General features: G+C 57.5%; 1 protein-coding gene across 1 annotated transcript in view; it reads left to right on the top strand.

Annotated features, from left to right (window-relative positions):
• HSPG2 (heparan sulfate proteoglycan 2) overlaps positions 1–27,651 on the top strand; it is a 102,106-nt gene that overhangs the window by 55,405 nt on the left and 19,050 nt on the right. The window contains exons 27-65 of the mRNA XM_079943184.1: positions 388–499; positions 670–783; positions 881–1,008; positions 1,392–1,478; positions 1,968–2,017; positions 2,334–2,428; positions 2,743–2,883; positions 3,244–3,435; positions 9,071–9,163; positions 9,489–9,569; positions 9,794–10,024; positions 11,700–11,813; positions 13,233–13,360; positions 13,499–13,585; positions 14,602–14,660; positions 14,851–15,018; positions 15,172–15,282; positions 17,257–17,357; positions 17,456–17,636; positions 18,522–18,647; positions 18,794–18,946; positions 19,027–19,169; positions 19,495–19,630; positions 19,711–19,865; positions 20,084–20,234; positions 20,970–21,157; positions 21,243–21,384; positions 21,827–21,978; positions 22,155–22,290; positions 22,388–22,539; positions 23,686–23,821; positions 23,947–24,098; positions 24,470–24,608; positions 24,700–24,851; positions 25,443–25,578; positions 25,696–25,847; positions 26,048–26,186; positions 26,801–26,952; positions 27,167–27,314. Coding sequence (XP_079799310.1) covers positions 388–499; positions 670–783; positions 881–1,008; positions 1,392–1,478; positions 1,968–2,017; positions 2,334–2,428; positions 2,743–2,883; positions 3,244–3,435; positions 9,071–9,163; positions 9,489–9,569; positions 9,794–10,024; positions 11,700–11,813; positions 13,233–13,360; positions 13,499–13,585; positions 14,602–14,660; positions 14,851–15,018; positions 15,172–15,282; positions 17,257–17,357; positions 17,456–17,636; positions 18,522–18,647; positions 18,794–18,946; positions 19,027–19,169; positions 19,495–19,630; positions 19,711–19,865; positions 20,084–20,234; positions 20,970–21,157; positions 21,243–21,384; positions 21,827–21,978; positions 22,155–22,290; positions 22,388–22,539; positions 23,686–23,821; positions 23,947–24,098; positions 24,470–24,608; positions 24,700–24,851; positions 25,443–25,578; positions 25,696–25,847; positions 26,048–26,186; positions 26,801–26,952; positions 27,167–27,314 — 5,213 coding nt within the window. The remainder of the gene's footprint in view (positions 1–387; positions 500–669; positions 784–880; positions 1,009–1,391; positions 1,479–1,967; positions 2,018–2,333; positions 2,429–2,742; positions 2,884–3,243; positions 3,436–9,070; positions 9,164–9,488; positions 9,570–9,793; positions 10,025–11,699; positions 11,814–13,232; positions 13,361–13,498; positions 13,586–14,601; positions 14,661–14,850; positions 15,019–15,171; positions 15,283–17,256; positions 17,358–17,455; positions 17,637–18,521; positions 18,648–18,793; positions 18,947–19,026; positions 19,170–19,494; positions 19,631–19,710; positions 19,866–20,083; positions 20,235–20,969; positions 21,158–21,242; positions 21,385–21,826; positions 21,979–22,154; positions 22,291–22,387; positions 22,540–23,685; positions 23,822–23,946; positions 24,099–24,469; positions 24,609–24,699; positions 24,852–25,442; positions 25,579–25,695; positions 25,848–26,047; positions 26,187–26,800; positions 26,953–27,166; positions 27,315–27,651) is intronic.

Below are 27,651 nucleotides of genomic sequence, written 5' to 3'. Positions count from 1 at the left end.
GGGAGGGACACAGGAGGGAGAAGTGGCCAGGCAAGGAAGCAGTGTCAGGTGAAGACCAGCCTCGGTCTCATCCCCATGGAGCCCTGCAGAGTCATCCTGCCTTGAGGCAGAGGGACTTTGGACCCTGGGTCAGTCTGTCATTGGTCACCCCAAGGGAGTGGGACAGTGTGACCTCTCCTGGCAAGGAATGCTCATTCCCTGGAGGAAGTTACAGGTATAAGCCTTTCACCACAGCCCTTGCAGCTGCTGGGGCATGGACGCCCAGTCAGGGGCCCCAGGAGCATCACAGCAGGGCTGCTGGGAGGATTAACGAGGTGATGGTGTGTAGGGCTCCAGGGGTGCCAGGCCCAGCGCGCGCTCATTCACAGTGGGTCTTGCCACACCCAGGGTCTCTGGCATCAGCATGGATGTGGCTGTGCCTGAGGACACCGGCCAGGACCCTGCACTGGAAGTGGAGCAGTGTACCTGCCCACCTGGGTACCGTGGCCCATCCTGCCAGGTGAGCCCTGGGCCCCACCCACCTGTCCAGCCAGCTCCCTCCACGGTGCTTGCTGGCTCCTCCTCCTTTAGCTCGCCCACCTCCCCAAGCCCACCCCAGCCATCCAGTGGTCCCTTCCCAGAATGGCCCCTGCTGAGGAAGTTCCTCCACCGTCATCTTCCTGCCCCCAGGACTGTGACACAGGCTATACACGCATGCCCAGCGGCCTCTACCTGGGCACCTGCGAACGTTGCAGCTGCCATGGCCACACAGAGGTCTGTGAGCCCGAAACAGGTTCCTGCCAGGTGAGTCCCACCCTCCTTCTTTCCTACCCCAGGGATCTGTGGCCTCCAGGGGCTCAGCCTCAACCCACGTTCTACCCCCCCCCCCCCCCCACCGCAGGGCTGCCAGCACCACACAGAAGGCCCCCGGTGTGAGCAGTGCCAGCCCGGATATTACGGGGATGCCCAGCGTGGGACACCACAAGACTGCCAGCCATGCCCCTGTCATGGAGCCCCCGCTGCTGGCCAGTGCGTCCAGTCCCTGCATGTACCTGCCCTTTCCTGAAACGTCCGTTGCCCTGTCCCAGATTCCCTTCTTCCCAGACCCTTCTGAGAGGCAGTGGTTAAATCGTGGCCTCACCACTTCCTCAAGGTGTCACTTTGTATAAGATACACTTCTCTCTCTGGGCCTCAATTTCTTCATCTGTGAAATGGCGATAATGACGTACCTCCACCTTGGCCCCTGGTGTGAGCATGAGATGATGCCATGCAACTCTTAGCACGGAGCCTGGCACGTAGCTGGCACTCAGGACACGTTAACTCACATGCCCGCTCCTCCTCTCCCTCCTGCCCTGGTCCTAAAAGAAGAGCTGCTGACCTTCTAACTGGAAATTTGCCCCCCACACCCACAGAGCCACCCACACTTGCTTTCTGGACACAGATGGCCACCCCACCTGTGATGCGTGTTCCCCAGGCCACAGCGGGCGTCATTGTGAGAGGTGAGGCAGGTGCGGGCAGGGTGGGGAGCATGCAGGAGGGGCTGCCCCTGGAGTCAGGCTAGGCCCAGCCCTCCTGACCAGAAGGAACCAGAATCCGCCCACTCTGCCTCACAAAGGCCCCCAGAAGACAATCACCTCCTTTACCCGAAAGCCTAAACCTTTGGCCTGGCATTCGAGGCCCTCAGAGATCTGGGCCTGCAGTTTACCCCCCACTCCCAACACCCCCTGCCCCCCTGCCCCAACCAGGCCAGAATCTTCCCAGAAAACCCCTCATTCTTGCTGAAAGTCCTGGGTTTGAGGACTGACCATGCTGGGCATGTCCCTGCCCTTCTTCTCCCACCTATTTCCCCATCTGTGAAATGGGTGAGTTAGGCTAACAGTTTCCTTCCAGCACTCTGAGGTCATTGAGTCCAATACGGGGGGCCCCCAGCACAGTCCCGGATTCTCTGGTTCTTCCCTCCATTCACCCAGTGCTTTCTCTCACCACAGGTGTGCCCCAGGTTACTATGGCAACCCCAGCCAGGGCCAGCCTTGTCGAAGTGAGTCCGGTTGGGGAGGCTTTTGGGCTCGGGCTACCCTAGGGGTGGAGCTAGGACAGAGCCTTTGTTCTCCTTCAACCTGTGGCAAGTGACTTTTACCTTTCTGAGCCTCGGCTTCTTTATCTGTAAAACGGGGGCAGTAAAAGGCCCACGTACCCCAGAGGGCTGCTGTGAATGTGTATGATGCCTGGGCGTGGTAGGTTCAGAAGCAAACGCTTCCTCTCTCAGGTGGCGAGTTAAATGCCCAGAGGGTGGTGAAAATGGGGATGCTCGGTGGCAGGTTTGGGGTTCCAGCTGTGCCTTCCCTCCACCTCAGGAGATGGCCAGTTGCCAGAGCCGACCGGCTGTGGCTGTGACCCCCAGGGCAGCGTCAGCGACCAGTGTGACTCTGCTGGACAATGCCAGTGCAAGGTTAGTACAAACCCCTGCCCTCCACGAGGCCCTGAACCGCAGCCACGGCGGTTGCCAGGCCTTCCCTGTCACCATACCCTCAGGGCTGTCCCTACGCCCCCGCCACCCTTCCTGGCAGGACGCATCTCTGCCCTACTGCTCGGGGCCTCGTGGGAAGTCAGGCAGCATCTGATGGGAGCTGGGGCCTAGGCATGGGGGCAGCAGGGGCTCCCCAGAACTGCTGGAAGTGGCTGGGAAGCCTGGCCTCAAAGGCTGCTGAAGGTGCAAGAGAGCCATCCAAGCTCCCCGCTCCCACCTTTCTACCCATCCTCCAGGCCCAGGTAGAAGGCCTCACCTGCAGCTATTGCCGGCCCCACCACTTTCACCTGAGCGCCAGCAACCCTGTTGGCTGCCTGCCCTGCTTCTGCATGGGCGTCACCCAGCAGTGCACCAGCTCTTCCTACACACGCCACCTGGTAAGAGCCCCTACACTGCCCCGGCACCGGGGCCTGCTGCCGGCCTCTCCTGGCTCATCACTAGGTCAGGGCAGGTGAGAAGCCTAGCCCAGTGGCATCCCCATGCCTCCGTCACTGCCCATGATCCCAGCAACCCTCGCCCCCGCCCCTAATGCCCTCCCCATGACCCCATTATTGCTTATGTCATCACTGACCCCAACCCCCTCCTTCCCCCAAATGTCCTCTCCATTTCCCCATTATTTCTGTCCTAGCCCTGGTCTCACCATCCCCCCGTTCCCCACTCTAATGCCCATCCCCACCCCTCCCCCACCAAGGTGCCTGCCCCAGTGCCCAGGCTGACCCTTGTCCTTCTGCTGCCAGATCTCCACCCACTTTGCCCCTGGGGACTTCCAAGGCTTCACCCTGGTGAACCCACAGCGGAACAGCCACCTGACAGGAGGCTTCACCGTGGAACCGGTGCCCGAGGGTGCCCAGCTTACTTTTGGCAACTTCGCTAACCTTGGCCACGAGTCCTTCTACTGGCAGCTGCCGGAGACATACCAGGGAGACAAGGTGTGACATGCAGCAGGGCCTGGCAGACCCTGCCTGATCGCCAGCTCTGAGCCAGGCCCCTGCCAAGCCCTGGGGCCAGCAGGGACTCAGACACGAGTTGGCCTCAGAGCAGTTTGGGCTGGCAGGGAGGCATCAGCCATGTCATGGTTAAGCATGCAGCCTTTGGGGTCACATAGGCCTCGGTCTAAACCCAGCCCTGCCGCTTCCCAGCTGGCTGCCTTTTGATAAACCTCAGCTCCAAAGCAGTTCGGAGGATTAGAGCTCATGCCTGGTGCATAATAAGTGCTCGCCTGTTAATGATTATTAGCTTTCGCGCAGTTAGTCAACAAACAGGTCCTGAGCGAGGCCCTGGAAACACAAGGACAAGTGAGACACAGTTTCAGTTTCATTCATTTGCTCACACATGGAATTCCCTCTGTGCTGTCAACCCTGTGCTTGGTGTTGGGTAATTCTTATTAGAGGTCATATCTACTGATCTCTTACTTGCTGGGCACTGTTGCAAGCACTTTTACATGTCATAAATCACAACTGTATGAGCTAAGTACAACTACTGCCCTGTTGCGTAAGTGAGAAGACTGAGGTGAGAGAGGTTAGGTGACTTGCCTGGGCTCCCACAGCCTGAAGGTGGCAATGCTGGGATTCCAACCAGGTCAGAGGCCGCCCTTAAATACTACACTTGTCAGAGTCTTTGCTCCTCCAGTGTCATGGTCTAGCGCGGAGGTGATGGGGCGATGGTGGTAGTGGCACGGTGGGACGCAGGGTCTTGGGCTGGACTCCAGGACGGCCGCCCAAATGGGTTCTGTGAGTGGTCAGAGCCACCTGGGGGCACCCAGCGAAAGTGGGCCTTGGTACAGGCATCCCCTGCTGGCTGAGGCCGGCGTTCAAGCAGATGTGTCCCCACGCCCAGGGCCCCAGGAAGGTCAGGGACACTTAGGAGGGGGTGTTCAAGGCTGCCCTGTCCCTGTTCCTTGGACAGACCCACGTATCCCAGCCTCCTCCCAGGGCTGGCTGCCTTTTCTCCTCCTCTCCTGGCCTCCGTGTCTTCCTCCCTACTGCCCTGCAGCTCCAGACCTTTCTCTCTGTCTCTGACTCCCTCTCCTGGCATTTCCCTGTGCCCCACAGAGGGAGGCATATTTTGCGCGGACGCGACAGGCTCACCAGGTAGGCCCGCAACCTGAGTGGTGTGAAACTGATGTGACGTGGGCATGGTGTGTTCTTGGATGCCCTCAGCCCTGCGTGGGGAGATGCCCAGCGCCCCGGGCAATATGGGTCCACGTGGACCCAGGTCGTGACCGATGGCGCACGGTCAGGGCACTGCTGTGCCCAAGCCCTGTGAGAGCAGGAGTTAGAACCAGGAGGGGTGTGTGCCTCATCTACTGTGTGGTCTGGTCCTGGTGCCAACTGTCTGTGGCCAGAGTGGTGGCTGAGTTAGCCAGGAAGCTAACTTGATGCTGAACCACGTGACTATACCTGGCCCACCAGGTTACCCCTGCGCTGTCTCCCAAGCAGCCTCCGTTAACCATCTGGTGTGTCTGGCCCTCCACGGCCTGCAGTTAACCCTGTGTGCCAGCCTGGGGAGGGGAGCATGCGTCTTTCTCCCCAGTCCGCGTGGGCCTTTCTGGCCACCATATCCACGGGGAGAGGACACCCCCCAGGGCTCCAGCTCTGGGGCTCTGGGAGGGTCTGAGCTGGCCTGTGCCCTCTACCCATCAGAACTGCACGTCCCTCTCAGAGGAGCAGTTGCAGGCAGCTGTGGCTGCTGGGAGGATCCTGGGGCCCCCACAGGGCAAGGGCCGGACACAGTGGCTGTCACGGGGGACAGCCAAGGCCTGGCTGGGGACAGCCTGTGTCTAAGGGCCCCAGGGAAGCAACCAGAGAGCACAGTCCAAGTAGGAGCTTGGGGCTGAGGCCCTGGCCTTCCTGGGTTATTTTCCCCCAGGCCAGGCCAGGCCCCAACCTGATGCCCGGACCACTCCAGTGTTGCCCTTGGGAAGCATTACAGAGCTGTGAGTGGCTTGGGCTGGTACCATGGGCATGCACGGAACGTGAGGCCCAAGGAGCCGTCTCGGCACCATATATGCCCCTGGGGCTGCCTGCAGCCCCTCTAGCCTGAGCTTGGGCGGAACTGTCTGCCCCTCTCTTACCAGGGGCACCCACTCTATGAGCTTCTCCCCGTAGTCCGGGCCCATTCCAGGGAGCTCCACCAGTCTCACGGGGAGCAAAAGGGCAGCAGGTGCAAAGGCCAGAGCGTCAGGCATCGGCACTTGTGAACAGATAGCACAGGCGTGGGCGGCTGGTTGGGCCTGGCACGACCTGGGGGCAGGCAGAGCCTCATGGTGTCCTTTCTGTCCTTCTGCTCCTTTCCTCTGTCCTCCCTCTCTCGGTCCCCCAGGTGGATGAGGCCCAGAGGCGGATGGATGCTGAGATCTGGCAGCTCCTTTCCAGCTTTGCTGCCCACCCCCAGGCCCCTCCCCAGGGGCTCTCGCCCCATCGCCAGCCGGCAGCTGCTCTGCAAGCAGCTCTGCTCTCCCCCTCCCCCTCCCCCTCCTCCTCTGCTTCTCTGTCTTCCTCAGCAGGCTCTCAGGTATGTGCCAAAGCACCCACCAAGGGACACCCCCCACACCCATCGTGTTTTCTAGACTTCAGTTTTTTCTGAACCAATTTCACAAATTCTGCCATTTCTGCACACCACTTGGACAGTTATTTACTCCAGTTTTTTCTTTCAGCCAATCATATACCAACTCAATTATGCTAGTTTTACATTTTTAAATACACATTAAAATAGCCACTAAATTTTATTTATTTATTTGTTAATTTATTTATGGCTGCGTTGGGTCTTTGTTGCTGCACGCGGGCTTTCTCTAGTTGCGGTGAGCGGGGGCTACTCTTCATTGCGGTGCGCAGGCTTCTCATGGCAGTGGCTTCTCTTGCAGAGCACGGGCTCTAGGCGCGTGGGCTTCAGTAGTTGTGGCACGCGGGCTCAGGAGTTGTGGCTCTTGGACCCTAGAGCACAGGCTCAGTAGTTGTGGCGCACGGCCTTAGTTGCTCCGCGGCATGTGGGATCTTCCCCGACCAGGGACTGAACCCGTGTCCCCTGCATTGACAGGTGGATTCTTAACCACTGTGCCACCAGGGTAGTCCCAAAATCGCCACTAAATTTTAAAATGTTCTCTGGTGTGCCCCGTAAATCATCGTGGGATCCACAAGGGGCATAGCACCAGATGTGAGGAGACACCGACCCAAACCACGGCCAGCGAGAGCAGTTGGGGTGTCTGGGTCTAGACAGGGGAGCAAGTTGTCCAAAGAGCTGGGCCAGGACCTGAGCTGTGGGGCTGGGGGTGGGGTTTCTATCCCTCTGCCCTCCTGGGTCTCCCTCTGGGGTCTGTTCTCACCCGCGTCGGGACCATCTCTGACCTTTTGGCCCCCGACCTGTTCGATCCACTCTCACCACCTGTCCTTCTGTCCTAGTTCTCTCTCTCCTACAAAGGCTTCTCTCTGCTTCCTGAAAGCCTCTATTATTGGCAGCTGCCCAAAGCCTTCCTGGGGAACAAGGTAACAAGGGTTTGGGGGTGGGGGTGGGGGAATAGGGGTGTCATCAAATCCTAAAATATCAGAGGGCCCTTTGTCAAAACCTTTTATGACACAAATGGGTAGACCAAGGCCCAGAGAGCGGTCCCACGTTCAGGTCAAAGTAGGGCTGAGATCAAACCCAGCTCAGCTCTTACCCTTCAGCGAGCCACAGTCCCCTGGCAGAAAGGCTGTCTTAACTGGGAGGTGAGGCACCTCTTCTTTGGTTTCCCTTTACCCTGTATCCAGATCACTGACCTAGCTCTTGGGACTGCATTCATTCATTCAAGAAGCATTAAGTACTTACTGTGTGCTGCACTGTATATGGGCAGATTAAGACCCTGGCCTCCCAGAGTTCAATGTTACTCTGATTATCATTCCTGTCATGTCGGAATCACCGTCATCATCACTGTCATTATTAGTATTAGTATTGCATTTGTACTAGTATTGTTCCAGAAATGATGTAGAGTGCCTCTTAAGAATACACACAATATGCAATAAAATAACATTCAGAGAAGCAGACAAGACAGTCTGGTTCAGGGGGAAATGAAGGTAGGAAGCTTGCTGGAGCCAACGTGGAGCTGGGCGCATTGAGGGGAGTTAGCAAGCATTGAGGCTGTGTGCTCAGCAGGCCCTGTGCTGAGTGCAGGGTTTTACGTGGCCTGCATTACTTAATCCTCATACTACCTTTCAAGGTAGGTATTATTTTTATTCCCATTTCCATAGGAGGAAAGTTGGGCTCAGAGAAGTTAAGTGACTTGCTCAAGGCTGTCCAGCCAATAGAGCTGGACTTGAACCCCAGTCTTAGACTGCAGGGTCTGCTCCCGTAGCCACCCTGCTGCACACACCTGCAGCTTGGTCCTAGACATGGCGATGAACTTGCTGGCATCCAAAGAAAACGGGAAACCAGCTGTTTCATGGTTATCTGGTTATGCCCCTAAATTCCTTACCTCGCCCTGAGCTTGTGGAGAACATCCTCAGGGCCTGTGTAGCCCAGGGCCTGGCATGTCATCAGTAGGTGTTTAATAAATGCTCACCAACTGAATGATCACAAATGAGCAAATGGGCTAGGCCTGACACAGTGTGGTATTGACCTGAACAACTGCCCTAGCGGCAGAGAGAAAGGAGAGTCCTGTGGGGCAGAGCTGGGGCCTTGGCTGCCCAGGTGGAAGCCCCCAGCAGCAAACATAAGGCTCTTCCAGTTGTGAGCAATAGGAAACCCGAGTCCAGCTGGCTTGCCCGCAACGAGTCCAGCTGGCTTGCCCGCAACGAAGAATCTATTGGCTCATGAAAGTACAAAGCCCAAAGATAGCTGGTATCAGGCATGGCTCGATCCAGGAGCTCATTAGGACTTTATCTCAGCTGGCATCATTCTCCAGCTTCCAATCTGACTAGTAAAGGGGGTTTTTCTGTTGCAGTAGAAAGGGCAGAAGTACCAGGTTCACATGTTCATCCCTGCTGGAGCAGAGACGGGGAGTGGTGGAATGTGCAGACTGGCCAGACCTGGCTCACGTCTCCACTTTAGAGGAGGAGGGGCCCCTCCAACCACACAGGCTGCCTGTAGAGCATAGTTTCCTTTAAAGGAAACCAGGACTACAGTTTTCAAAACAACGGGGAAAATGGACTCTGAGCAAACAAACAAAAACCACCTACCCAGGAGGCAAGAGTTCTGAGGGGCAACTTGCAGCATCCCCTTGCCCCCGCCGTGGCTGAGAACTTTTGAACCTTCTGCAACCTCCCTGTGGTGGTCACGGTCATTACCCCTGTCTGCTTTATGGGAAATTCCTTTAATGGAAGGGACTTGGAGCTTGTTTGCTGGGATTGTGAGACAATGGGGAACCCCATAAAACAGAATAGAGGCTTCTCAGGGTCACTGCCACCAGGTCTGAGACTGTGAAGGAACTGATAGATGTCCTGTCACTTAGGCAACCACCGGCCTCCGGTTGGGTGGGGAGGACAGCACGGGTGCAGAAAGGCCTCCAGAGACTCCGCCCCCTCACCTCTCTGGTCGCACACACCCCAGAGGAGGGCAGAGTCAGGTTGTGACTGCAGGGCTTGCCTCTTGCAGGTGGCAGCCTATGGCGGAAAGCTGCGGTACACCCTCTCCTACACAGCGGGGACCCAGGGCAGCCCGCTGTCTGACCCTGATGTCCAGATCACGGTGAGCACGTGGATTCCACACCGAGTGGGCAAAAGGGGAAGGTGGGGGCTGGGGGTACCCTCAGTGTTTCTTTCCTTTCCGTCCAGCACTCAGCTGGCCTGGCACCCACCCACTAGTTAGGCCCATGCCCCCGCCCCACCATCTGTTTGGACACTATGTAGGCAGAGGCCCAGCTGCTGGAAGATGGGGTAGTGGGCATGTACCTGACTCCTTTGGGTACGTGAGCTTGGGAGATTGGAGAGGTAGGAGACTGGGATTGGGAGAGGAGCCCACTATCCCCGAGAGCCCCTCAGTTCCCCTCCCAAGCCCACTCGTGTCTCCCCAGGGCAACAACATCATGCTGGTGGCCTCCCAGCCAGCACTGCAGGGCCCGGAGAGGAAGAGCTACGAGATCATTTTCCGAGAGGTGAGAGGCACTCGGCCACACCATGTCTGACCCTCTGCACCCTCCACCCTGCTTTGGAGCCTGGCTTTGATGCCAGCTACACTGCCTCTCACTCCCCCCATCCTCAGCTAACAGTCCTTGGCCAGTGCCTGGAAGGCAGGTGTTGGGGCTGGGGGCACTGCAGAAACAGCACAGAAAGCCCAACGCCCCTCACCCTCATCTGCTGTCTTCCCCCACCAACCCAGGAATTCTGGCGCCGGCCTGATGGGCAGCCAGCCACCCGGGAGCACCTCCTGATGGCACTGGCTGACCTGGACGAGCTCCTGGTCCGGGCCACGTTCTCCTCGATGCCGCTAGCAGCCAGCATCAGCGCGGTCAGCCTGGAGGTCGCCCAGCCCGGGCCCTCGGAGGGACCCCGGGCCCTTGAGGTGGAGGAATGCCGCTGCCCCCCGGGCTATGTCGGCTCGTCCTGCCAGGTGAGTGTGACCGGCCCAGATGCCTCTGCGCTAACACAGCTGGATCAGCATGCGGTCAGCTGGGATTTCCATGGCCACCTGGGATTACTGTCATAACTTTAGTATACTCAGCAACATCTCATTTATTCTCCCCAACAGCACTGAGAGATGTGTAATTGTCCCCTTTTAACAGATTTTTTTTTAAAATGAGGCGCTGAAGGGTGCACAACTTACCCAAGGGCACATAGCTACACTCTGCAGAGGTTAAGACCCAGCTCATGTTCCTAGGATGCCCGCCGGAGACAGAGACACAGTTAGCCCAACGCAGAGCATGGAAATGCCTCAGCGTGGTGAACGGCGTGGACTGGAGTAGCGTTCTAGGCAGGGAGGGCAGAAGCAGCAGAAGCCCAGAAGGAGGAATGTGTGGGGACATAGCCTGCGATGCAGAAGGGTCACCCCTGGAAAGCTGAGTGGGGGGTGCTTCCTCAGGCCTGGAGCAAGGCTCCCTCCAGCAGGGACTGCCAAGCTGCTGAGGGAGTGCTGGGGTCGGAACTGAACCCCAGGAAAATTCCTCTGCCCCCAGTGAATGAGATGGATGGGGCGGGGGAGAGACAGTGAGTCCTGTCGGGAGGGAAGGGCGGTAGTGGGTGGAAGAGAGGGCAGGCAGATGGAGGGACTCCAAGAACATTTGCAGTGTTCAGCTGGAGACTGAACACGAGGGCAGGGCCGGAGCTGACTGTTCACCGCTGAATCCCTAGGCACGGAGCAGGCAACCAGTGAACGTTGGATGAATGAATGTGGAACTGGGGAAGGGGGATCGCAGGAGGGAAGGGGGCAGGGCTGCAGTGCCAAGTGGGTGGCAGGGAGGTCAAGTGTGGAAACAGCTAGCCCCCCACCCAACCGAGGAAGTCCCAGTGGGAAGTCCACATCTCTGCAGCTTTACCTCTGCGCCCCTTTGCTGTGTCCACAAGAACTTTCACATCCAAATAGATGAACTTCACGTTCCTTGAGGTTATAAAATTTAACACGTTTTGAAGGAGAACCCCTGGGGAGAGCAGAATCCTTGGTGCACGTTTTCCACAGTGAAGCAAAACAGCTTTATAAACATCCCTTTGAAGTGGTTGGGGAGCGAGGGCCTGGAGAGATTTCAAAGAAGGGGCAACAAACCGAAATTCATTATTGTCAGAACCCATGATTACTCACTTAGGATGTGTAAAAACGTCCTCGGTTATGTGGGTGCCGCCTCTTTCACTTTACTGAGCAAATGTAAACATAGTCATAAAGGTCTTCGAGGACTCATTCCAAATCCAGGTCTCCTGAACTCCCTTTTTCCATCTCAGGGTTACGTGTTTCAATAAAGACCCTGCCAGAAGAATTTTCAGGGCTGAAGTCCTGGGGCTGGAGAAGGGTTCTCCATTAAGAATGAACTGTTATTTCAGTATATCCAGAGCGACTGGAGATGCAGGCAGGATGGGGGCGACACCGTCCCAGCTCTGGAGTGTTGGAAAAGTGAAGATGGGGGAGGAGAGCTACCAAAAGGGGATGCTGGGGTGGAGAGCTGGGCCTGGAATTTCCCTGCCAAGAGCCAATGGGAGTCTAGATGGTGGAGGGGGGATGGAGGAGACGGGTTCTAGGTCTGCTCTCTCTGGGTGGGACCACAATGGAGACGGAGACCAACTCTCCCCTCTACCCCCAGGACTGTGCCCCGGGCTACACGCGCACTGGGAGTGGACTCTACCTTGGCCACTGTGAGCTCTGCGAATGCAATGGCCACTCAGACCTGTGCCACCCAGAGACCGGGGCCTGTTCGGTAAGATGCAAGCAGGGCCAGGGCAGGGGTCAGCTTGGCTGGGCCTGGGTGGGGTGTCAGGGCTGGCTGTGGGATAGGGAGGGGTTTGGTTTGGATAGACCCAGATCCAGGGGCAAGGTCGTGAGGCACATCCTATGGGGAAAAGCGCCTGGCCCAGCAGGTCTGGGCATCGAGGGGCTGCAGGCATGGTGGGGTGGCCAGAACTATGGAGTAACATCCTTCCTTATAAAGAAAACTTTGGGGGAATTCCCTGGCGGTCCAGTGGTTAGGACTCCACGCTTCCACTGCAGCAGGCATGGGTTCAGTCCCCGGTCGGGGAACTAAGATCCCTCAAGCCGCATGGCATGGCCTAAAAGAAAAGAAACGAAAACTTTGGTTCCTGCTATTTCTTATCACCAAAGTGACACATGTTTTCTGTAGAAGAATCAGACTATAGAGATAACTTAAAAAGAAAGTAAAAATTCCCTGAAATCCTACCATCTGGAGGTAATTACTGTCGATGTTAGGCTGTGGAGCTCTTTTGCTCTTTTTCTAGGCAAATATTTATGCAGATTAGTATACCTTTTGTTTTACAAATAACCATAGGATCACTGTGTTTTATGATCAACTTTTTTCACTTACAAGTTCATGACGTCTTTGAATATTTCAGTAGTATTTTTTTTGTTTTTTTTTTTGTTTTTTTGCGGTACGTGGACCTCTCACTGTTGTGGCCTCTCCCGTTGCGGAGCACAGGCTCCGGACGCGCAGGCTCAGTGGCCATGGCTCACGGGCCCAGCCGCTCCGCGGCATGTGGGATCCTCTCAGACCGGGGCACGAACCCGTGTCCCCTGCATTGGCAGGCGGACTCTCAACCACTGCGCCACCAGGGAAGCCCTTTCAGTAGTTTTTTATACCTGAACTTTTCGGAGTGGTGTATGTATAGCTGTCCAGGGTATGTGGTCAAGGACCAGGGGTTGACAGAGCCACAAGCTGAATATGGAATGAGGAATATGCTACGTTAATAAAAGAAACATGGATCTCTTTGGAGGAAAACGTAAAACCCACACACGTTTTTACGATGAAGCACTTATTCCCAAAACTCTGCCCCCACATACTCACGTGGGGACTTTCCTCTGATATTACAGGTATTTAGGTAGAAAAATGTAAGAAATGGAATCAGCATCATCCTTTTTGGTGGCTATTTGGATGGGATGCTTTTTACTTTTCTCAGTTCTTTTTTCATGGTTTGTTTCCAGCATTTTGCTTTTATAAACACCACTGAGATGAACATCCTGTAGTGAAATCATTGTGCCCCTCTATGACTATCTCTTTAAGATAAGCTCACAAACATGGAATTTCGAGGTCAAGAGATTACAAAACTGTACAGTTTTTGGTAAATTTTGCCAAATAGCAAGTAGCTGACATCCTTGTGCCTCGCAGCAATGCCAGCACAACGCCGCCGGGGAGTTCTGCGAGCTGTGTGCACCTGGCTACTATGGGGACCCCACGGCTGGAACACCTGAGGACTGCCAGCCCTGTGCCTGCCCACTGACCAACCCAGAGAACATGTGGGTGCCCTTGCTCAAGGCTCAAGGAAGAACTCCCACTGGGGAGTGGAGGGCATTGAACTGACTTTTGGGGGAGAAGTGGAGGGAACAGGGTGGGGAGTGAGCATCCCATGGCCTGACCTTTGCCTCTTATCCCAGGTTCTCCCGCACCTGTGAAAGCCTGGGAGCTGGTGGATACCGCTGCACAGCCTGCGAACCTGGCTACACTGGCCAGTACTGTGAGCAGTAAGTTTGCAAATAGGAGGGATGAAGGGAAGGGGCATATGGTAGACTCCTAGGTGAGAGTCCTGGATGATGTTGCTCAGAAAGGTCCCTACCAGGATCATGTGCCTCCCCTGCTCAAAACCCTTCCAAGATTCCCCATTGCCCTTGGGACCAGCCCAAGCTCCTTAGGTAGCTTTATCACTCTTCAGTCTCATCCCACTTCTGACACCCAACTCTATACTCTAGCTGGGCTTCATTTCTTGACTTCTTCATGTTCATTTCTTTGCATGTGCTATTTCCTCTTCATGGAACATTCTTCACCCTCAAACCGCCAGTTCCTGGCTAACTCCTGTTTAGCCTTCAAGGCTCAGCTTTATTCCCTCATTCAGCACATTTTTATTGAGCATCTACTGTGTGCCATGCAGTGTGCCAAGGTGTTGGAAATAAAGTAATGAGCAAAACAGATTCAGTCCCAGCCCTTATAGAGTTTCCCAACTATAATGGGAGACAAGATGGTGAGTAATCATACAAATACATAGTTAAAACAGTGAGAAGTTCGCTGCAGAGTAGGCTGCTCCAAGGGAATATAGCAGCTCAGCAGTCCCATCCTCTGGGAAGCCTCCTGATTTTCAGGGCTAGATTAGTGCCTCCCCACCATGCCCTCTCAACCCCCATAGATGTCCATCACTCTCATTTACATAGTTTCCATGTTAGTTTCCCAACAAGTCAGTTCCATAAGAGCAAGGACTTTATCATGTTTACTGTTACGTTTCAATAACCTTGCATCGTAGTCGCTTAATAAACATTTGTTGAATGAATGTTTCCCTGAATCCAACCTACTGACATTTCCACACACTCCCCTTTCTCAGCTCCCAGAGGCCCTGTGGTGGGGCTTTTTTGGTCTCTGAAGTCCTTCCAGAGCTCAGAGCTTCTTCACCCCATATGGGCAGAGAGCTGAGCTTCTGGCTCCCCAAGTCCACTATGAGGCACTGGGTCCCCTGGGGTCTGACACAGCTGGTCCTTGTTCCACCTTACAGGTGTGCCACAGGATACGTGGGTAACCCCAATGTGCGAGGGGGTCGGTGCCTGCCACAGGGTAAGTGAGACCATGGTCTTGGGTCGAGGTGATAGGCAAGGCAGGGGACCCAGGGAATTTTAGAGATACTAGGTCTGGGGAACAGGGTGAAGGGTTGGGCACGCGAGTCTTTGGAAGGGCAGAGATATCTGAGACAATGGTACATGCTGGGGGCCTCCTGCCTGAATGGCCTCTCCTTTCCCTCCCCCAGCAGACCAAGCCCCGCTGGTGGTCCAGGTCCAGCCAACTCGGAGCATAGTACCCCAAGGTGGTCCCCACTCCCTGCGGTGCCAGGTCAGTGGGAGCCCACCCCACTACTTTTACTGGTCTCGTGAAGATGGGCGGCCCTTGCCCAGCAGCACCCAGCAGCGACATCAAGGTACACATGGCCCCAGGCCCTTCGGCCATTCCAATGGAAAGGGAGGCACAGGTCTGTCCCTGCCCTGCTGAGATCCTGTAGGGACCCACACGCAGGACTAGGTGGGAAAAGGGGTGCATCTGTACTGATGAGCTCCCATCTCCTTGCCACCAGGCTCCGAGCTCCACTTCCCCAGCGTCCAGCCTTCAGATGCTGGAGTCTACATTTGTACCTGTCGTAATCTCCATCATGCCAACACCAGCCGGGCAGAGCTGCTGGTCACTGGTGAGTTTCCAGTCCTCTGTCCACCAGACTGCCTGTCTTGGGATGGGCTGCAAACTGCAGACCATCTACCAGAGGGGATGGTGGACGAGGACACTGGCCAGGAAGATGGAAAGAGGTGATGGCTCAAGGCTGATGTTAGAGGCAGAACTGGCAGGACTTGAATCTGGTCGTTGAGGGAGAGAGAAAAGCCTAGGGGTCTGGATTCCAGCAGCTGGGCAGAGTGCCATTTACTGAGATGAGAGAGGATCCCACAGGAGGGCACCTTCATTTGGGCTCCGCCAAAAGCAGGGGCTGAGGCAAGGATTTGTGTGTACATAGTTTATTTGGAAAATGAAATGAAACAGGGAAGAGAAGACATCCAATTAACGGTGTGTCATTGAGCACATTACCACCTAGAGCAGTTGTTACTGAACGCAGCCGAGGCAGCCCCGGGAAACTCCAGAGTAAAACATGCTCCTTGGAGTCCCCCTGCCCTCCACCCTGGGGTCCAGGGAGCTGGGGTATGTGCACACCAGCTCGTATCAGTCACTGACTGGGACCTGTTCCAGTAGCATCGATTCCCCTGCATTCTGTCCCACCTCATGGGCACACACAATGGTCACCAGTGGCCTGAGAAAACCCTCATGCAAAGAAATGCAGCGGCTGCAGAAGCCAGGCAGGTTGGTTCTGAAGTGATGAGGGGACATGGGTGGGGCCCCAGCAACACCTGCCACCAACAGGTCCGAGGGAACCACAAGTTTGGTTTTGGACTTGTTAACGTTTGAGAAGCTTGGGGAAACATTGAAGTAGGTACATCAGGTGGGCATTTGCATATGTGAATCTGGAACTCGGGAAAGAGGCCCTGGCCAGAGAAGTGAATTTGGGAGCTGTTGGCATAGGGATGGGGCAGGATGAAATTACCCAGGAGAGTGTAGCTCGAGGACAGGGCCCAGAGCAGAGCCCCAAGGAGCTCCAACTGGAACAAATGGAGGAGGGAGGACAGCAAGAGAGTGAGCAGGGGCAGCCAGTAGACAGGAGGAGGCCGGGGGACGTGGTGAGTTGGAAGTCAAGAGGGGAAACGACTTCCCGGAGAGAGTGGCCGGCCTCACCGGATGCCCCGGGAAGGTCAGCTACAGACAGAGAAATAACCCTTGGAGGTCATGCCTTGACAAGAGCGGTTTGCAGTGGAGAGATGGGGTAGAGACTGGATGGGAGTGAGGCAAAGAAGGGATGGGAAGGCAGCCAGTGTAGACAACTCTTTCAAGACTCCTGGCTCTGAAGGGAGGCCAAGAAATGGGGCAGTAACTGAGGGGTGTATAGGGTCAGGGGGGCATTTTCAGAGATGGGAAACTCTAGAACACATTTGTCTGTGGAGCAGAATGATCCCATGGGGAAGGAAAGGAGGGGGCACAGCAGGGGGAGGGGGTCCTTGGGAGGGGCTCCAGCACTCAGGAAGGGGAGTTGAGGTGGGGTGGGAGGTGGGAGAGGTCTCATCCTTCAGGGACCAGGAAGGAGGGAGGTGGGTAGATTTGGGAACGTGGAAAATTCCTGACTAATTGTTTCAATTCTCTCAAGAAGCGTGAGTTGAAGCCATGGAAGTGGAAGGGGGTTTCAGGAGGGTGGAAAAGTTGGGAGCAGGTGTGAAATGGTTGTTTGGGAGGATAGAAACTCAAACCAGACAGAGAAGCCCAGTTGGAGTGAAGTGCGAAGTGTTAAGAGCTCATTTGTGGTCTGTGATCCTGAATTGGAGCCAAGGGGATCATGGTGTGATGTTCTCTGGTCACAGCCTGCTGGGTGCTCAGTGCCAGCAGGAGGAAAGTAGATGATGGGTTTCGGCCAGGATGAGGGAGGGCGGTGCCAGGGAGTGGAATGGAATCTAAGCCAGACTGGGAAGGAAGTGACATCCGGATGGGGTTATGAAGAGGGAGAGAAAGTGGCCACAGGGCAGCGGCCTAGCCAGCATCCAGCTCACTGGGCGACCTCCTGTCCCGGCAGAGGCTCCCAGCAAGCCCATCACAGTGACAGTGGAAGAGCAACGGAGCCAGAGCGTGCGTCCCGGAACCGACGTCACCTTCATCTGCACAGCCAAGAGCAAGGTGGGCGGGGCAGGGAGTGGGCATCAGTGAGGATCTGTCTTCTGGGGTCCCCAAGCCCCACCCGGACCCCCACCCCATCTCCCTTGTCCTGCCTGCAGTCTCCGGCTTACACCCTGGTGTGGACTCGCCTGCATAATGGGAAACTGCCAGCCCGAGCCATGGATTTCAACGGTATCCTGACCATTCGCAGCGTACAGCCGAGTGACGCGGGCACCTACGTGTGCACCGGCTCCAACATGTTCGCCATGGACCAGGGCACAGCCACGCTGCACGTGCAAGGTACACTGTTCATGTCCATGCCTGACCCACCCAGTCCTGACCTTCCTCCACCCCCACCAAGACCAGTGACCATTTCTTCATTCAGCTGACAGTTTCTGAACTATAGTATGGCAGGTCCTGGCCTAGACTCTGAAGAAACAGGGGTGGGAGGGGACAAACAGGGGCTCTGCCCTCCTGCCCTCCATGTTCTGTAGGGAACAAGTGGACAAACAACATAATTACAGGGTGACCAGTGCTGGGACAGGAGTAAACAGTGATTGGAAAGTGAGAAATGAGGTGGGAGAAGGGTGAGCTATTCTCCGTGGGGTGGTTGGGGAGGGCCTCTCTGAGGAGGTGACATCTCAGCTGAGACCTGAAGGGAAGAGAAGGTGTTCAGCCACATGAGAGCTGGCGGACGAAGCAGCGTGTGCAAAGGCCCTGAAGCACGAGCATGTTGATGTGTTTGAGGGACGCAAGGCCAGCGTGGCTGGAGCCATGGAGGGGAGGTGGGGTGAGGGACTTGAAGATGTGGGCAGAGGTGAGTACACGCAGTGGGTCACAGCAGGGAATTCAGATTTTGTTCTAAAAGCCACGGACAGGTCTTAAGTGGAGAAGTAACAAGACCCCATTGACATTTTTTTTTTTTTTTTTGGCCACGCCATGTGGCATGCGGGATCTTAGTTCCCCGACCAGGGATCGAACCCACGCCCTCAGCAGTGAAAGGGCAGAGTCTTAACCCCTGGACCACCGGGGGATTCCCCCATTGACATTTTAAAGGCTCCCTCTGGCTGTTCTATGGACAAACGGCCACGAGGGGCTAGAGTGGAAGCAAAGAGAGCCGCAAGGAGGCTGTTGCCATGGGTCCCTCCCCACCGTGACCGCATATGCTTTCTCCTCCCTCGTCAGCCTCGGCCACCCCGTCTTCCCCCGTGGTCTCCATCCACCCGCCACAGCTCACAGTGCAGCCTGGGCAGCTGGCTGAGTTCCGCTGCAGTGCCACAGGGAACCCCACGCCCACCCTCGAGTGGACAGGTGAGGCCGTGGCGGGTATGACAGTCAGGGCCTGGCTCTCCTGCATATGGGGGCCAGCGGCAGGACTCTAGGCTGTGGACTTCAACCCCTGGGGGGGCCTGGCAATGCCAATCCCAGTGGGTGCTGACCCCACCTCTCCACGTCAGGGGGCCCTGGTGGCCAGCTCCCTCAGAAGGCCCAAATCCACGGCGGTATCCTGCGCCTGCCAGCCGTCGAGCCCTCGGATCAAGCCCAGTACCTGTGTCGCGCCCACAGCAGCGCCGGGCAGCACGTGGCCAGGGCCGTGCTCCACGTGCACGGTGAGAGGACGGGGCTGAGGGTGGGCAGTTGGGAGCTCATGGCGGCCCAGAGAGGTGTTCTCACAGGGCTCTGTCTGCAGGGGGCAGCGGGCCTAGGGTCCAGGTGAGTCCAGAGAGGACCCAGGTACATGAAGGCCGCAGCATCAGGCTGTACTGCAGGGCTGCGGGTGTGCCCAGCGCCACCATCACCTGGAGGAAGGAGGGGGGCAGCCTCCCCCCACAGGTGAGGATATCCGTCCGGGCCAGGCCCACGGGCTCAGCAGAGTCCTAGCACTTGCCACCTGCCCCTCCCATCTCCTCTTCTGGTTCCCTTCACTTCCAAGATGGTGCCCTGCTCAGACCTCCCGCTCCGTGCGTCCCGGCGGGTGGCAGCCGTCAGCCTCCTGCTCTGCTGCCCGGCTCCGCCCTCCTTGGTGCCCAACTGGGGCCCTCATATTGGCTCGGAGCTTGCCTCTACTCTTTATGCCCCCTCCTCCTGCCCTCCCTCACTAGCCCTTGCCAGGCTGCCTGGGCCCCTCGGGTGGCTGACCCTTCTCGCTGTGTGGCAGGCCCGGTCTGAGCGCACAGACATCGCCACGCTGCTCATCCCAGCCATCACTGCCGCCGACGCCGGCTTCTACCTCTGCGTGGCCACCAGCCCCGCGGGCACCGCACAGGCCCGGATCCAAGTGGTCGTCCTTCCAGGTGCGGGGCCTTGGGGCTGAAGGAGTGGGAAGGCAAGCCAGGGTCCCCCCGAAGCCTACTCACTCCCCCTCTGCTCCCAGCCTCAGGTGCCAGCATCCCGCCAGTGAGGATTGAGTCCTCATCACCTTCCGTGACTGAAGGGCAGACGCTGGACCTCAACTGCATGGTGACAGGGCTGGCCCACAGCCAGATCACGTGGTACAAGCGAGGGGGCAGCCTGCCTCCCCACGCCCAGGTACGAGGGTCCCTGAGCCCGTGGCAGGGGACCTGGGGGTGGTCCTTCACACAGCCTGGCACTCTGCACTCTGCACGAGCAGGGTCCGCCCTTATTTCCCTCCCTCTTCAGCTTCCCACGTGGGGTGGCTCCGAGCAGAGGCAGGCACTGAGGCACAGAGGGAGTGCTGACCGCGGCCCCTCCCCATCCTCACGTGCCTCTGTCCTTACCCGGCCCAGGTGCATGGCTCCCGGCTGCGGCTGCCCCACGTCTCACCAGCTGATTCTGGAGAATACGTGTGCCGAGTGGAGAATGAGTCAGGCCCCAAGGAGGCCTCCATCATCGTCTCTGTCCTCCACGGCAGCCATTCGGGCCCTAGCTACACCCCAGGTGAGGAGCCAGTGGGGCTGGGTGGGGGCCAAGCCCTCCGACCTCCCCTCTGTTCCCAAGGCTGGTGTCTGTGGTCTCTTCGATGCCATCAGGACAAGAAGAGGTGCTCCAGGCAGGCTGCAACCCTCCACTCCCTGCAAGGAGAGATGAGGGGACTGAGGGTGGGGACAGGTTGACCTGACTTACCTGGGACCCCATGGGGAGAGTGCTGTTTTCAGAATTCATCAAAAAGCAGCAGAGTCAGGGTTGGACACTGAGTTGGGAGTCAGGCTGACCTGGGTTCAAATGCTGGCTCTGCCCTTTATCAGCCTTGAACTGGTTACTTTACCTCTGGGGCCTCAGTTTCCTCACGTGTGAAATGGGGACAGCAGCACTACCATGTTGTGTGAGTACGCGGCGTGCGCTCTAAAGAAGGGAGCTGTGGCCTTATTGTCTGCATCCTTTGGCCCCGCCTGGGCGCTAAAAGACTCTGGTTCCCTGCAAGCCAGAGCAGCTCATCACAGATCAAGGAGTCATGCATAGGCAAATGGGCCTTGAACTCCAAGTTGAAGGTCAGAGAGGGAAAGAGGGGTCTGGCTGGCCCTGCTGAGGCAGAAAAGCATGGTCCCAGCCCTAGAAGGCCTCCCATCTGCCCTCCCAAGCTAGGGCCTCGTCAGATCCCAGGGCCCTCTGCTTCAGGGCTGCAGGGCTGGGGCTCAGGAGCCCAGGCCTCTGACCAGCTCCTTTGCGCCCCAGCTCCTGGTGGAGCCCCAGCTCCTGGTGGAGCCCCAGCTCCAGGCAGTAGTCAGCCCATCCGCATTGAGTCGTCCTCCTCTCATGTGGCCGAAGGGCAGACGCTGGATCTGAACTGTGTGGTGCCCGGGCAGGCCCACGCCCAGGTCACATGGTACAAACGTGGAGGCAGCCTCCCCGCCCGGCACCAGGTACAGCAGCCCCCCAGGGCCAGCCCACTGGAGGGGTTGGATGGAGCCGCTCAGGCCCCTCCTGACCGTCCCTGTTTGCACTCAGACCCACGGCTCACTGCTGCGGCTGAACCAAGTGTCCCCAGCAGACTCAGGCGAGTACGTGTGCCGCGTGGTCCTCGGCTCTGGGCCCCTCGAGACCTCCGTCCTAGTCACCATCGAGGCCGCCGGCACTGGCTCCATCCCGGGTGAGTGACTGCCAGTGACAGGGCAAGCTGGGGTGCGGGGTGCTGAGAGCCTTCCCAGGTGCTGAGGCCCTAGTGACTCCCGTTGCTGACGCGGGGAAGAGGGTGGCAGGAAGCCACACTGGGGCAGGAAGCCCACCTTGGGGCTGGCCACAGGGCCGGCCCGGGAGGACTCCACTTCTCTGAGTAATCTGCCGTCTTCCCATCACTGTTCTCTCTGGCCACATCACTCATGTTTTTGCTCCTCCCTCAATCATCCTCATCTCTCCCACTTCCTCGCTCCCTCTGCAAGGCTTGGCTCCTGACCCAGCCCTCCCCTCAGGGTTGCTGAGCCGAGGACCTCAAGCCCAGGCCACTGAACCCACAGGCTGAGCTGGCTCCAGGGTGAACAGTTCTTTCCTTCCCTTCTGGGGAGCGTCTGCTACCCTCGCCCCTTTCCCCACAGCCCCAGGACCCGTCCCGCCTGTCAGGATCGAGTCCTCATCCCCCACGGTGGCCGAGGGGCAGACCCTGGATCTGAGCTGTGTGGTGCCCGGGCAGGCCCATGCCCCGGTCACGTGGTACAAACGTGGAGGCAGCCTCCCCGCCCGGCACCAGGTACACAGTGGCAGAAAGGCAGGGGGGGCCACCCAGGCCAAGCTGTGGACTGTGGGTCGGCGGGGGCAGCCTCTGAGCTGAGGGGCTGTCAGTTCCCAGCTCAGAGGAACAGGGTAGGGGGTACCTGCTGAGCTCTGAGAAGCCCCCCTCTCACACCCCTGCCCATGGCTGTCCAGGTCCGCGGCTCCCGCCTGTACATCTTCCAGGCCTCACCAGCTGACGCAGGCGAGTATGTTTGCCGGGCCAGCAGTGGTGTGGAGGCCTCCATCACAGTCACGGTAACCAGGACCCAGGGAGCCAACTTCGCCTACCGTGAGTGGGACTTACAGGCTGCACTTGGACAGAGAAAGGGGTAAGGCGGGGGAAGCTGCAGAGAACTGGACTGACCAGTGACCATCTTCTCCTCCAGCTCCTGGTGGCACCCAGTCCATCCGCATTGAACCCTCCTCCTCTCATGTGGCCGAAGGGCAGACCCTGGATCTGAACTGCGTGGTGCCCAGGCAGGCCCACGCCCAGGTCACATGGCACAAGCGCGGGGGCAGCCTTCCCGCCCGGCACCAGGTACAGGACCGGAGGATGGACAGGCCAAGAAGGGAACAAGAGGGAGGCCACTGGGGAGTGGAGGTCAAGGGTAGGGTGGGTTGGAGGCTCCTCTGAGACGGGGAGGCCTAGGACCCCATTGCACAGGTGTGTGGGGCAATGGTCCCAGCCTCTAGGACCAGCCAGCCTAGGTGTGACTGCTGCTTCCACCACTTCCTCGCTTGTGACCTTCAGCAAATTACTTAATCTCCCTGTACCATATTTTCAGCATCTGTAAAATGGTAATAATAGTACCTCCCTTACAGAATTATCTTAAGGATGAAATGAATTAATTTATATGCAAAGTGCTCAGAGCTCTGGCTCATAGAAAGTGCTATGAGCCGTTACTACTGTCATATCATTAGCTATTTTTAAAAATATTTATTTACTTATTCATTCATTTGGCTGCGCTGGGTCTTAGTTGCGGTGTGCAGGATCTTTAGTTGCGGCCTGCGGGATCTTAGTTGTGGCATGCAGGATCTGGTTCCCTGACCAGGGATCAAACCGGGGCTCCCTGCATTGGGAGCACGGAGTCTTAATCACTGGAGCACCAGGGAAGTACCGTCGTTAGCTGTTATTATTCATATATTTTATAGAATTTAGGATGCCACTGATTGCAGGATGCACCATGATTTTATGTGCCTCTAAGGAGAAACAAAAAAACTGCCATTTGTAATTGTAATTCACTGTGAGATGCATCTTGATTTCAGAGACTTTAAAAAGTATGTCTAGGGAATTCCCTGGCAGTCCAGTGGTTAGGACTCCATGCTTTCACTGCCAAGGGCCCGGGTTCGGTCCCTGGTTGGGTAGCTGGGATCCCGCAGGCCACACAGTGTGGCCAAAATAATAATAATAATAAATAAAATAAAAATAATATGCAGGTTATCTTCTCCATCCTTTTTTTTTTTTTAAAGTGTGTAAGAATGGATGGAGTGTGGTATTAGTGTTTGCCCAGTTCCCCATGGCTCCTCCGGGCCACCCCTCACTCCTGGGACAAGACACCCGCTTTACCCCTGAGCAGGACAGAACTAAGAGCCAGTTCTCAGGCTCAGAGTGAGGCAGGGCTGCAGGTTATAGGTGCAGGGGTCCTAAGAGGGCCCCTTCTGACCTCACCTTCATTCTGGCCAGACCCATGGCTCACTGCTGAGACTCTACCAGGTGTCCCCAGCCGACTCAGGCGAGTATGTGTGCCGCGTGGTAGGTGGCTCGGTGCCCCTGGAAGCCTCCGTCCTGGTCACCATTGAGTCTGCAGACTCTGTGCCTGGTGAGTGGTGCTGGGGGGAGGCTTCCCACTCCAGCAGTGGCAGGACCCCAGAGACCAGCAGTCCCTACCTTCACTCACACCCTCTCCTCCCAGCTGAGGATTGACCCTCTGCCCTCTGTCCCCAGCGCTGGGGGTCACCCCTCCAGTCCGGATCGAGTCGTCCTCCTCACACGTGGCTGAAGGGCAGACCTTGGATCTGAACTGCCTGGTTTCTGGGCAGGCCCACGCCCAGGTCACATGGCACAAGCGCGGGAGCAGCCTCCCTGCCCGGCACCAGGTAGGAGGTGGGGTGCTACGGGGGGCCTGAAGGACCCTCGAGACTGCGGAGTAAGGAGCTTTGAGTTTGGACACTGCTTTGCCCCTTGCCTGGCCAGTCCTTTGACTTCCCTGATCCTCAGTGTTCTCATCTGCCAAATGGGCTCACACTGTCCACCTCACCTGCCCCATAGGTGGCAAGTGCCGGTCCCCCACTTCTTCCCACTGGACCCAGTCCCAACCCTCGGGCAAGGGAATTGAAGGGTCATGAATGGTGGTTCTCCCTGGAAGAGCTTCTGCCCCAGCCCTAAAGCTCCATCTGGCCGGGTCTGGCTGGGATGGGTACCAGGGAAGGGGGTGGGAGCCTGGCTGTGAACCTGCCTCCCCTCCCAGGTACATGGCTCGAGGCTGCGGCTGCCCCAGGTGACTCCAGCTGACTCCGGGGAGTACGTGTGCCGCGTGGTCAGCAGCTCGGGCACCCAGGAAGCCTCCGTCCTCGTCACCATCCAGCAGCGCCTCGGCCCCTCCCGCTGTGAGTGTCTCAGGGGTCATAACAAATGGGCTGGGAGGGCCCCTCCACCGTCAGTGGCTCCCACACCCTGCCTTCCATCTCACCCTCCCAGCCCAGAGTGTGGTGTACCCCGTCCGCATTGAGTCATCCTCAGCCTCCCTGGCCAACGGACATACGCTGGACCTCAACTGCCTGGTGGCCAGTCAAGCCCCCCACACCATCACCTGGTATAAGCGTGGAGGCAGCCTACCCAGCCGGCACCAGGTATGGAACCAGCAGGCAGGGAGGGCAAAAGCTGGGGTCACCAGCCCTGACAGGAATCAGGAAGAGCTGTCAACAGCCCGTCTGTGCTCATTCAGCCATTCAACAAACATTGAGTGTTCTTGCTGAACAGGCCCTGGACCAGTGCTGAGGATATGGAGATAAGTCCCACTGACCTCAGCTGGATCCTGTACTTCACTCACTCACTACATTTCCCTGAGAACCTGCTCCAGGCCAAGTCCTGGTCCTGGCACTAAGGCTTCAAATGGAATGAGACCACTGCCTGCCCTCAGGGAGCTCACAGGCTAAAGGGCTAGGCAGACATGCCATGCGACAGCGCTGTAATAGGCGTCACCGGGGAGGGCCTCAATGGGCTTTCTGCAGGGGTGACGGGTGAGAATAGTCCAAAGGCTGGAGACACTGTCCACCCAGCCCAGAGCCTCGGGAAGGCCACCAAGGGAGTTCTGAAGGAGGCCGGGGTGGAGGCTACCCCAGACAAGGCAGTGAGGCTCCCGGAGTCCGGGGGAAGCAGCAGCGGCAGCACCTGAGACATGGAGGTGCTGCCCGCACCCCCTGACACCTGCTCCCCCTCAGATCGTGGGCTCCCGGCTGCGGATCCCCCAGGTGACGCCCGCGGACTCGGGCGAGTACGTGTGTCATGTCAGCAACGGTGCCGGCTCCCAGGAGACCTCGCTCATCGTCACCATCCAGGGCAGCGGCTCCTCCCACAGTGAGAACTCCTAGGGCAGGGGGTCTAGGCAAGCGGGTACGGGGGAGGCAGCGAGGTGCCTGGCACCGTCACTCTTGTCTGACTCCGGCTATGTGGTGCATTCCTCTCTGTCCCCAGTGCCCAGTGTCTCCCCACCAATCAGAATCGAGTCCTCGTCCCCCACGGTGGTTGAAGGGCAGACCTTGGATCTGAACTGCGTGGTCACCGGGCAGCCCCAGGCCACCATCACGTGGTACAAGCGTGGGGGCAGCCTTCCCACTCGACACCAGGTACAGAGTAGAGCCTGGCAGTGGGGTGGGCAGTTCAGGGACAGCCCCCCATGGGCAAAGAACCTGAAGCATTAGCTGGCAGTCCTCCCTCCTGCCCTGGGTGGACAGAGGGTAGCCTCAGCCGGTCTGATGGAGGAGGCCTGAGCCAGCCGGTGACCCCTCAACCCCTTGACTCCCTTCTTCCTTATCCACACCCCTAGGCTCACGGCTCCCGTCTGCGGCTGCACCAGATGTCCGTGGCGGATTCAGGCGAGTATGTGTGCCGGGCTAACAACAACATCGACGCCCAGGAGGCCTCCATCGTGGTCTCAGTCTCCCCCAGCACCGGCAGCCCCTCTGGTGAGTCCGATGAAGACCCAGGAAGGGCCTGGGAGACGCAGGTACCAGTGTTTCCCAGGGAGGAAAGGCCCTGTAGTCAGAGCCCTCAGACGAAGGTGGTGGTGCAGGACGAGGGCTCAGCAGAAGGATGCCAGGGTTCACATCCTGCCTGCACCACTAGGGACCTTGAGGGAGTGACTCTCCCCTCTCAGCTTCCGTACCCTCATCAGTGAAGTGGGGATGTCGATCATTCCATCCTCAGAGAGCTGTCCGATACGGTGGCCACTAGCCATGCATGGTCATTAAAATTAGTTAAAATCCTAAATTCACATCCTCACATTTCAAAAACAAAGTGCTCAGTAACCGCACATGGCTGGTTGCCACTGCATTGAACAGTGCGGATGATAGAACATTTCCATCACCGCAGAAAGTATGTGAATTTTGTGAGGACTAAGTGAGTTAACGCACGTAAAGTACTTAGAACAGTGCTGGCATACTGTAAGTGCTTAATAAGTGTTAGCTATTCTTACTACCTTGGGAGGGTGGAGGCTTCTCCAGTTGAGGCTCCCACCAACCCAGGTGTTCCCAAATCTGACCATGACCAAAGCCCCGACTTGCTCTTTCTGTGCGCCCAGTCCCTGGCGGGGCCACGCCCATCAGAATCGAGTCGTCATCTTCACACGTGGCCGAAGGGCAGACCCTGGATCTGAACTGCGTGGTCCCTGGACAGGCGCATGCCCAGATCACGTGGTACAAGCGCGGGGGCAGCCTCCCCACTCACCACCAGGTATGGGAGTTGGGGGCAGGACATAGTGGGAGGGCTGCTGGATGTGCGGGCCCTGGCTAGGGGCCTGTCCCCCAAGCTCTGCCCGGGAAGGAGGGCCTGGGATCCCCTGTGGGGTGCAGTGCCTGCCTGCGTCAGAGGTGGGACCCCGGCCCCAGCCTTCAAGGATTCCAAGTGCCATCTCCTTCTGCTCCTCTCCCGTCCTGTCCCTGCTCAGGCCCACGGCTCACGGCTGCGGCTGCACCAGGTATCCCCGGCTGACTCGGGTGAGTACGTGTGCCGCGTGGTGAGCAGCTCTGGCCCCCTGGAGACCTCAGTCCTGGTCACCATCGAGGCTTCTGGCTCTGGCGCTGTTCTCGTCCCTGGTGAGGATCCCTACAGTGGGGCTGGGAAGCAGGAGGAGGGAAGAAAGGAGGGCTCGAGAGCCAGGTCAAGTGGGCTTCATCCCTAGGGCCCGAGAGCACGGGCTGTGGAGTCCGGCTCGTGTGGGCGTGAGTCCCGGCTCCTCTGTCCACACTCTGAAATGTTACACGAGGGATTCCTCTCGGTGTGTCACTTTCCTCATCTGTGAAGTGGGGCTAGTAGAGCTCTTGCAGCAATTACACGAGTTCCTTAAAGGCTGGAATTGCACCTCTGGGATCTGAGAGGGTGATTTTAGGTGGTGCCCTGATTAAATATTTTTTTATATTAATAGTGATAATG

The sequence above is a fragment of the Stenella coeruleoalba genome, assembly GCF_951394435.1.
Source record: "Stenella coeruleoalba genome assembly, chromosome: 1".
In the NCBI taxonomy this organism is placed as follows: domain Eukaryota; kingdom Metazoa; phylum Chordata; class Mammalia; order Artiodactyla; family Delphinidae; genus Stenella; species Stenella coeruleoalba.
This window is presented reverse-complemented; position numbering and strand designations above follow the sequence as displayed.